Source organism: Theobroma cacao, chromosome 4 (assembly GCF_000208745.1).
Source record: "Theobroma cacao cultivar B97-61/B2 chromosome 4, Criollo_cocoa_genome_V2, whole genome shotgun sequence".
Taxonomy (NCBI): domain Eukaryota; kingdom Viridiplantae; phylum Streptophyta; class Magnoliopsida; order Malvales; family Malvaceae; genus Theobroma; species Theobroma cacao.
In genome coordinates this window covers 21,620,744-21,631,989 of record NC_030853.1, presented here as the reverse complement: position 1 = coordinate 21,631,989, position 11,246 = coordinate 21,620,744, and the positions used below count along the sequence as shown (strand labels likewise).

The window sequence follows — 11,246 nt, the reverse complement described above, 5'->3', positions numbered from 1 at the left end:
GCACACTCTTCCTCAATAACCTCCCAAGAACACTCACCCAAACCACTCTCGCTCAACTTAGAGCAAAAGACAGAGTTACAAGATATTCCCTCTCTAAAGCTCTCAAAGCACTACTTGCAATTCTACAACCTAGAAATCCACTTTTATAGTATAAAAGTTCAAAGTAAAATGTGATTAGGATTCGATGTGGAATAAGAAGTTTAAACCATACAACTACTCAATATTGTACACAAACAAAAAATCCTAATCAAATAAGATCTAGAATTCTAGTCAACCTAAAACTCAACACTATCTATTCTCTTAGATCTAATAAATATCTATTTTATTCTTTTGTCACGTTCTTATTAATTCTCAACTATTTAACTCATTTTTCATGTAAAAGTCAAGATAATTAATAAAATAATATACTTTTTAACTTCTCCAATTATGTGTTTAATAAATCTAAATTTTGTATCACTTTCCAATTCCTACAATACTATTATTTCTCAATTTTTTTACTATTTCCAATCAACCAACATTAATATATATTTAATTATATCTGATGATTTTTTTTTCTTAACTATTTTTTCTATTTTCAATCAATGAACATATTTAATTATCTCTAATAGCTATTATATATAAAACTAATTATTTTTTTAATTTATAATATTCACTTTTAAACTCTTTTTTCTTCATTTGCTGTTTTTTTTTACTTTAATTTTCCTTTAAAGAATATACAAGAAGTCTATTATGCTATTATTTTCATAAAGTCATAAGCCTCATTTGTTATTTAAAATAAGTGTTTAATAATTAAGTACTATTATTTTAATTTTACAAACTTTTTTATTTTAATTTAGAGTTTATATTATATTGTTATATATTTTTATTTTATATGATAATTGATTTATTAAATTAAAAATTTAACTAAAAATTTTAATTTAAAAAAATTATTTAAATATTTAATTTTAAACTTTTAAAATTATTAAGCCTTTCCTCCCGTATTGCTCGTTTTTTGAAAATATATTAATGATACTCTGCTAGCTGGGTTTTTATAAGCTGTTGGATACAACTCAATAATGATGATGCCTAGACTGACACCCTTGTTGCACATGTTCCTCTTTCAATAAAAATAAATATATTATAAAGAACAGCTATTTCATGTGTTATTGTTTAAATTCTCTTTCCTAATATCTCCCACGTGAGTGATTTTTCATGGAGTAAATTCCATTCCTTGTCCTCAAAATTTGGTTCTAACTAGTTTCATTCCCACATTTTGCAACACTGCATTTTTATCATTAAGTTTTTATTTGAGCAAATTATCATTTTTATCACTTAACTTATTGATATTTCTTTGTTTTAATTTGTTCACAAACATTTATAAATATAATTATTTTGATCATTTAATTATTAAAGATAACCGATTTAGTACCTCATATTCTATGTCGTCACCATCTATATCATCGTTTTTGTCAAGTAGTTATGTCCATGTGATAGTAATAAGTAACTAAAATAATAATATTTACAAACTAATTAAAATAGTAATATTTACAAAAGCTGTGATGAAAGTATTATTTTTCAAAATTAATTGATTCAAAAGAAAAATATTAAAAGTTACATTTGATGTTTTCAGTTATAAGGATAAAATATGTTAAATATACGCTTTTTACTCATATGACAGATACTTGGAATCGTTGCATAGTAAATGCTATCTAATAATAATAAACTAGAAAGTTTATCACATTGACAGAATTAGGTTACCTATTTTAATTAAGTCATTGTCGACAATCGCATCATTCTTAATTAAACCCGTAATGAGTGAGACTAGTGATCAAATCAAAAGGTGATGATATCAAATTCTAAATAATCAAAGAAATGCAGTTGTACTATCCACATCAATGAATGGCTAAGAAGCTAAAAGAAGGGAGGTTACGGGGCGTTGTCTCGATGGGCAAAGAGGAAACGTGAAATCAACAAATTTCGTATGGGAATGGCATATTATGTGTGAGGTTGACTTGATCTTGTATTGATTCGTTAATTAATTTAATTTATTAATTGGTGCTTTTATTAAATGGTCTGATTTTACTACAACATTTAATAAATTAAATGTAATAGTAAATGGTCTAATACAGAATAAGTGTAGTAGATTGTAATGGAACTACACTTAGCAGTTTAATTTTGTTAACTCATTACACTTCGTTCACTACAAAAAAAAGGGATAAAATAACTTGAACTTCTTAAGTTTTGATCGAAATTACACGAAAGCTCATTAGTTTTCGAAATGCATACTCTACTCCAAGATTATAAACACTATTAACAGAAATGATAAAAGGACTAAAATATATTTTTTTATTAATTTAAAAAATTATTATTATATATTTTAAAAAAACAACAAAAATATAAAGCACCGATCAGTGCTCCCCAAGAAAGAGGAGCACTGACAGAAAAGGGAAGGGAGCCCCAAATCAAGCTCCCTAAGGGAGCACTGGTGCTCCCAAGAAAAAGAAGCCCGATTGGGGCTCCCAAGGGTGCACCTAGTGCTCCCCTTGGGGAACCCGATGCTCCCTTAAGGAGCCTTGATTGAGCTCCCTAGGGGAGCTCTAGTGCTATCCAATGAGGAGATTTTTTTTAATTAAAAAATAACAATAAAATTATATAATTATAATTATAAAAATTAATCAAGGGTAAAATTATCTTTTTACTTTTACCAGTTCAATAAGTTGACGGACATAACGGTTGACTAACGGCTGAACCTACATGTCTAGTGAAAAATATTTTTTTAGAACAGAGTGTCTATTTTGAAAATTAATGGACCTCCGTGTAATTTCGATCAAAACTTAGAGTTAGGGTTTTTACCCAAAAAAGAGGGTATTACCGACGAGACGTTCCGTTGGTATCTTGCATCACCAATAGGCTTTTCGATGGTAGTCATCAACAGTCGGTCTAAAAAGACGTTGTCGATGATGCCAAATTTGTTCGTAACAAAATTTTTTGTCAGTAAATTGCTGACCGAAGTATCCGTTAGCAAAGAGTTTGTTCTTGTCAATAAAATGTTCGTAGGTATTAGTTGAAATCCATTGGTAAATTCCATCATTAATTACCGACAAAACAAGATCTATCAACAATTTCGTCGTTAATTACCGACAGAACCAACTTTGAAGCATACAAGCCATATCCGTTGGTCATGCCAATTCCGTTGGTATTGCGTATGAATTCCATCGGCAATTTCATTAATAACTGATGAACTCCGTCTCTAATAAATGAACTCCTTTGACAATTACATTGATAATAAAAGACAGTGCAAGTTTTTTTATTTATTTTGGGATTAAATTTGTCCTGTTTGTAATGTGTGAGACTAGTGATCAAATCAAAAGGTGATGATTATCAAATTCTAAATAATCAAAGAAATGCAGTTGTACTATCCACATCAATGAATGGCTAAGAAGCTAAAAAAAGGGAGGTTACGGGGCGTTGTCTCGATGGGCAAAGGGGAAATGTGAAATCAACAAATTTCATATTGGAATGGCATATTATGTGTGAGGTTGACTTGATCTTATATTGATTTGTTAATTAATTTAATTTATTAATTGGTGCTTTTATTAAATGGTCTGATTTTACTACAACATTTAATAAATTAAATGTAATAGTAAATGGTCTAATACAGAATTAGTGTAGTAGATTGTAATGGAACTACACTTTGCAGTTTAATTTTGTTAACTCATTACACTTCGTTCATTACAAAAAAAGAGGGATAAAATACCTTGATCTTGTTAAGTTTTGATCGAAATTACACAGAAGTCCATTAGTTTTCAAAATGGACACTTTGCCTCAAGATTACAAATACCATTAATAGAAATAATAAAAAGACTAAAATAACTTTTTTATTAATTTAAAAAATTATTATTATATTTTTTAAAAAAATAATAAAAATAGAGAACACTGATTAGTGTTCCCCAAGAAAGGGGAGCATCGACAGAAGGGGAGGGGAGCCTCAAATCAGGCTCCCTAAGGGAGCACTGGTGCTCTCAAGAAAAGGAAGCCCGATCAGGGCTCCCAAAGGCACACCTAGTGCTCCCCTTGGGGAACCCGATGCTCCTTTAAGTAGCCCCAATCAAGCTCTCTAGGGGAGCTCCAATGCTCTCCAATGGGGAAAAATTTTTCAATTAATAAAAAAAATAATAAAATTATATAATTATAATTATAAAAATTAATCAATGGTAAAATTATCTTTTTACCCTTGCCACTTCAGTAAGTTGACAAAAATACAAATGGTTGACTAATGGTTGGACCTACGTGTCTAGCAAAAAATATTTTTTTAAGGCGGAGTGTCTATTTTGAAAACTAATGGACCTTCGTGTAATTTCGATTAAAACTTATAGGAGTTAGGGTTTTTACCCAAAAAAGAAGGTATTACTGACAGGACGTTCCGTTGGAATCTTGCATCACCAATAAACTTGCCAATGGTAATCGTCGACAGTCGATCGAAAAAGACGTTGTCGATGACGCTAAATTTGTTCGTAACGAAATTTTCTATCAATAAATTGCTGATCGAAGTATCCGTTAACAAAGAGTTTGTTCTTGTCAATAAAATGTTTGTAGGTATTAGTTGAAATCCATCTGTAAATTCCATCGTTAATTATTAACAAAACAAGATCCATCGGCAATTCTGTCGTTAATTACCGATGGAACCAACTTTGAAGCTTACAAGCCATATCTGTCAGTCATGCCAATTTCGTTGGTATTGCATGTGAATTCCATCAGCAATTCCGTTAGTAACTGATGAACTTCGTCGCTAATAGATGAACTCCGTCGACAATTCCGTCAATAATAAAAGACAATGCAAGTTTTTTGTTTTTGTTTTGGGAATTAAATTTGTCCTGTATGTAATTATTAATAAAATAAACATATAGCAAACAAATATGCATATATAAAATATGAAAATCTAATAGAAATCGTTATTAATAAAAAAAATTCAAATGTAAACATCTAATAATAATCCAAATATTCCATCGACAAATCTCACTAAAAAGGTGGGGGTGGTTGTTGTTGTTGCTATGGTGGAGGCTACGAAGGCCTAGACCTGTCTAGTTGAGGTTGCAATCTCCTCGATCCAATTACATCCATCAACAAACCTTTAATATTACCTATCATCAAGGTTTTCATGTTGCTAAGCAATTGTCCATATCCCTTGGGCTCAAGCGCAGGGGTCAACATAGGAAGTGGTGCATCGTTAAGGCCACAAGCAAACTCAGACAATTGCAATTGCAGCCAAAAGTCTCGAAGTGGGGACTCGGGTGCCAAATTCATATATGTGGGTTCTAGTACTCGTCACCCCTCTAATGGGCTTGGTCCATGCCATTGGATCAAACTTTGGCTAGCTCAACGGCTCTGCACTGTACTTCTCCATTTTTGCCGAAGCATATGATTCCTATAAATAGAAAAACAAGTAAAATTATGAAGTTATTTAATCAGTATGCAACATATATATAGAATATATATAAACACACGTATTACTTACATAAACAGTCTTGGACTTGTTGTCCATAAATTTTTAGTACCTTTCTACCACTTGTGAGTGCATTCAAAGAACTCGGAGAATGTAACTTGTCGCTTCTTTTCCTTTTCCTGTAAGCATAAAAAGAGAAAAATATATATATATATACACATAATTAAAAGTATCGTAATCATTAATTAACATAAAGAATTGTATTCTTAAATTGAATTATTAATGTAATATATATAATCAAATAAAAGCACGTACCATTCTTTTCTGGTGAAGGGTGAAAGGCAACAAACTATCAGTATGTTTTGCCACGTTACCGTCTTTCTCTATGAGGTGGTTTTGCTTTGTTTTCCATGAGTGTGATTGCCACTCCAATATTGACCATACCTGATCAACAAGCTGGTCCCATACCTCAACAATGATTCATGGTCGTGCCTTACCCTTCATCAATATGAGATCAACCTCAAGGCCACCCACCAGCTTCTCTCTTTTCCTTATCACGCTTATCTGCTAATAGCTCTTTAAAGCGATCCTTGCAAATCTTCTCGCATATGGACTTCACCTTTGTTGCATCTGTAGCAACCCATGTGAAAGATTTCTATATGAAAAAAAAAATATTTTAGTACAAAAAATTATGATAGATTTACAATATTAATATATACTATATCTTTACATTACCTTGAATTTTTGCCACATTTATCCTTATGCTTTGGAGGAATCTACCTCCATGTCGACCAAGACCCACTGAAGTTACTCCTGATAATCCTCATAATTGTGGAAGTAATGCTAGTTTCCTCAAAAGTACTAGAAAAAAGACTTATTGGTTGGTAAAACGCATTATTTTATTAACTAAATATTGAATACATATAATTAATGATATAAATTTGAGTAACGGGAATTATCTTCCTTTGAGAGGATGCAGTAATATCTATCAGTTCGAATGAGTCAGAGTCAGCAAGCTAAGTTTTGACTTTTGGCCCTTAGCCTATGACATGTTGTTGGACATAATAGCATCATTTGGAGTAGTAAAGGTTCCGACTAAAGAAGTTGGACTCGACCTCAGTACCTCCTCCTTTGATTGTATTTCAGTATCTACCACTAGAGTAATGGGAGTCCATCGTCTACTGGGAGGATGCGGTGACAGGGGTGCTAGTTGAGGTGGAGGCAACGACCAAAAAGGTCGAGCAGTCAAAGGGCTAGTGCTACAAGTACTACTCGGTCCTCGAAGGCCTTCCTTCGAGTTGTTTTTCACCACAACCATGTTTGTCCAATAAGAAAAAAAAACATGTACAACTATTAGTAAATTAATCTAAAAAATAATACCTTCAATGATATAAACTAATTTAACTGTGAATGAAAAAAATGAAAACAATAACTCGTAAATTTTTGCAACCAACAAAAAAAACACATTCATCAATCATCATCAGAACAAGAGACATCCGAACTTCGTTATCATCTGTATCATGATCACTATCATTTTCTTCATTTTCGTCTGATTTTTCCCCTGTCTCATCATATTTTCCTTCAACTTCATCATCTTCCTCATCTTTTTCATTATGTTCAACATCCACAAACATATTAACTTCTTCATATTCACCACTAACAAAAAATGTATTATTGTTAAGGTCGATCAAAGTATGATCAAATGGTGAATTGAAAGAAACTTCATCTTCTTGATACATATCTTCATCTTCTTGCTCATTATCTGTAATGAGAAATTGACTTCAAGCCTTCTTTTTTAACATTGCCACCAATCATGTTGATCTTTATTGTTTGATGGATATGAAATATAGTACACTTGAGTTGCTCGTTTGGCTAAAACAACAGACTTATTACTAGCAAGAATCAAGTTATGTTTAATTTCAACCAACCCATGAACAAGATCCGCTCGAACACCTCTACCAACATCAAACCAATAGCTTTTGAACAACATGACTCAATTGTTGACACTGAAGTATTCTAACTTAACCATATTGATTAATAATCTGTAAAAGTCCCAATCGTAATCATTATAACAACTTCCCTTGATGCATACACCACTGTTAATCATTTTACGATTGTCATCATAAGACAATGTGTGGAACTTGTATCCATTGACATAATAACCTTTTAAACACCTTACCATATGAGTAGGACGGTAAGCAATCTCGACCATACAAGAATAAATTTGACACGCATGTTGGCCGACCTATGAAAATGTTACATGGCTTTCAATTATTTAAAGTATTAAATCCCTAAACCTAAATTGACTTTTTAAATATAACTTACATATTGTTTAAACCAATTACAAAATGATGCGGCACGGGCTTTTTCTAATACCCTATCAAAAATACCATACTGTTTTCTTTAACCAAATCGTCGAACATCTTATAAATAAATCACGAATTAATAGGATTATTCTCCATTCATAATTTTCTAAATTATTGGTTAAACTTATACTTACTTAATGTACGGTAAAATCTACTCACAATTCATTAGTACATATAGTTCAGTAGCATAGAACTCATCTTCCTGTAGGTAACGATGTTTCTTGAAATAACATAAAAGGTGATTGAGATAGGTGAAAATTGACAGACAGTTAGCTGCATCAACCTTTCCACCTTCATCATTCCTTGGGACTTGGTTCATTCTTGTAGGGATTGTAGGTTCAAAGTACATCAAACAAAATGATGATATTTCATTCATGATATATGCTTCACAAATTGATCTTTTGACAAATACTCGATTTTTCACTTTTTTTTTCCAAATGATGTAAGAACATAAAGAAAAACGTTTCATGTCAGATTCTAATTAATGTCAAATTAATAAAAAAAATTTATTACATGTGTACCTCTCAATACCTCTCGAATGGATACATCCATCAATAATGAACCGGTCTTCCAAACTTAGCTTCGTATGGCAAGTGGATTGGCGAATGCTCCATTGGGTCAAAAAAACTAGAGGGGAAAATATTTTTTAATTTTCAAATGGTTTCCACAATATTTCCTTCCCATGCATTGATATGCTCAACACACAATTCGGTTGCACATTAATCACAAATGAAATGTGAAATTTCAACAATTGCATTTCTAATAGCATGAAAAACCATATCACGCAAGGCAATTGGGAGCAAACGCTTTAGGAAAACGTGACAATCATGACTTTCATCCCATAAAATTTACATTCCTATTCATTCACACACGGTGTTATGTTAGAGGCAAAACCATTAAATAGCTGCAACTGTTTCACCTAAGCACACACAGTTTTCCGTTACTTCTTAGTCAAAGTGTATGAGGCTTTCAGTTTAAAAGGTTTACCATTATTTGCAATTAAGTGAAATTTTGAGAGCCTGCAACACACGTTCCAAACCACGACGACCCTTGATATTGTCTTTCATCTTTCTCGAAACATCCATCATCGTGTTGAATATATTGTTAAATACGTGATAATTCTATTTTATAGAATTATTTAGTCTAATTTTGTTAGTAAATATTAGCTAAGTCCTCAATTTTTAATTATAATTTATTTATTTTTAGTTGTTTTTATAATTAATTTATTTTTAAGTGAGTTATTTTAATTTTATGTTATTCTTTTTAATTTAGTTATTATTTATTAGTTTTTATATTTTTTGTAGGATAAAAAGTGATTGGGCTTAATTTTGGAAAGTAAGGTGTTGAAAGATCTAGAATCTGCTTGCATATGCTTCAGTATTTTAGCCATATCTCGAGCTACAGAACTCCAAATGATGCAATTCTTAGACTATTGGAAATCTGAAAGATAGAGCTACAACTTTCATGAAGATCACTTTCTCCAGTTCTGCTTTAAAAATAGAGAAAATTGTGTTAGAAAATAGCTGGATGTACTGTGTCGGGAATGAAAATTTGTAAAGATTGACAATTGATTTTTGGGCTTCTCATTACATTTTTAAGCCCAATTAAACCCTAGGTCAACTTATGGAACCTTAGGTTAAGCTTATTAGTATAAATAGGATATGTTTAACAAGATTAGAGACAACCTTTGGAGATTCAAGAAAATAGAAGTTGAGGCTGAAACTTGGAGATCAAGGAGGCAAATATTGATTTGTTTTCTTCCTTGGCTTTTATTATTCTTGTTACTTTCAATGGTTGAATTTATTATAATGTTATTTTATTTTGCAATTATGAGTAGCTAATTTTCTTTTTTCTAGGATTGCAATTGAACTCACATATAATCTAAATTTTAAATCTCTTTCTTACTTATGTTTATTGGGATTTGAATTGTTTATTCTAATTTGTTCTTAATACTTTTAATTGCTTGGCCACCAATTAAATTGATCTAAGAACCTAAATAAACTTGGGAAAGGGAGTTTAGAGTAGATTAAAATTGGGATAACATATGATTATATTAATTGATTTGCCTATAGGATAAGGATATACCTATAAGCCATATATAGCAAGATTATAGTCTAAACTTAATGAGTCTGTTTTAATTTCAATTCACATAGGGATATAGTGTTTTGGTTAAAATAAATATTTTTATAAGATGAATCGGGGGAGACCTTTATAAATAATTTAAGACTTTAGGTTAGCAATTCAACCCATTGAAATAAGTTAAGGAAGAAAGGTAAGATTTAGATGGAGTGTGAGGGATATTGTAATCCTAGGCTTGTTTGATTTGCTTTTTACCCAATTATTTTGTTGCTTTAATTTTTAATTGAATTAGTTTTAGTTCATTAATTTAGTTATTTGAGTTTGATTATTTGGATAAGATTAAATTGTTCTAATGTCAAACCCTGCTTTGTAAAATAATTATAATGTCATTCACATTCTCGATAGAATGTTTGTATATTTAGGAAGTTCGAGAAATCGTTAAAAGACGATATTGCCCCTAATGATATCATTAAGTCGATTAAGCCTCGAACTAATTCAAATAGGACTTTTAAGGTGAAATTAAGAGTTTTAAAGTTCAGGGATGACTCAAAATGGTAATTAGGAGTTCGGGGGTCAATTCGGAGTCAAAGCAGAATTTTCACTATCTAGAGGTAAAATTGTAATTTTTCCACTCGCAGATAAAATTTGAGATTTTGAGAGAATTTAGATCACATTTGACAAATTGAAGAATGGTATTAGTATAAGGGATGAAAAATATGTCTATGGGCAATTTTTCAGTTTTTTGGGTAAAAATATAATTTTTCACTTTACGGGGGTAAAAGTGTAATTTTTAAAAATTTACCCCACCAAAACTTTGGAAAAGTCTAGAAATTTCATGAAAGACATGGATAAGTGAAGAGGATTGAGTGGTAGAAAAAGAAAGTAAAAAAGATGGCTAGAAAAAAATAAAATAATAAAATATTCAAAAGGTAAATAAAATAATAATATTTTATTAAGCCTATTAAAAGGCTTGAAAATTCCAGAATTCTTCATTGGGATGGTCAGCCAGAACCAGCAGGAGAGAGAGAGAAATAAAAACAAACCCTAGAGTGAGAAAATTCAAAGAAAAAGTATGATTTTTCAAGGAATCAAGTGTTTAAAGGTATGATTTTTCAAGCTTAGCTTAAGATTTATCATTTTCATGCATTTTTCCTTATTTTTCATGGTTAAATTATGTGTTTTGATGATGGATTCAAATCTGATCATATGGGTTTAGAGAGAGAAAGTTGTTAGATTAATTTGATTTTGAACTATGTTAGTGTTTAGTGTTAGTTTAGCATATTTATGAGTAAAACAACAAGAAAAATATTCATTTTCTCCATGAATTTCTCTAGGCCGAATCTAGCCAATGGTGTGTGAGGATGAGGTTGACTTTATTT

The 11,246-nt window shown here is 31.0% G+C and overlaps 1 protein-coding gene across 1 annotated transcript; it reads right to left on the bottom strand.

Moving 5' to 3' along the window:
- LOC108661604 lies at positions 5,943-8,107 on the bottom strand. The gene is made up of 4 exons (XM_018119063.1): positions 7,948-8,107; positions 6,886-7,184; positions 6,546-6,788; positions 5,943-6,077 (listed from the first exon to the last, which is right to left on the bottom strand). Exons 1-4 carry the CDS (start codon positions 8,105-8,107, stop codon positions 5,943-5,945), a joined length of 837 nt encoding a protein of 278 aa, XP_017974552.1.

Bases quoted from the DNA above. Each gene is read 5' to 3' on its own strand.
- LOC108661604 (XM_018119063.1), bottom strand. From the start codon at position 8,107: ATGAACCAAGTCCCAAGGAATGATGAAGGTGGAAAGGTTGATGCAGCT. The intron at 7,185-7,947 runs GTGAGTAGATTT...TTCTCATTACAG, and splicing joins ACTATATGTACTAATGAATT to ATAATGAGCAAGAAGATGAA. The intron at 6,789-6,885 runs GTTTTTTTTGTT...ATTATTTTTTAG, and splicing joins TGATGATGATTGATGAATGT to ATTAATTTACTAATAGTTGT.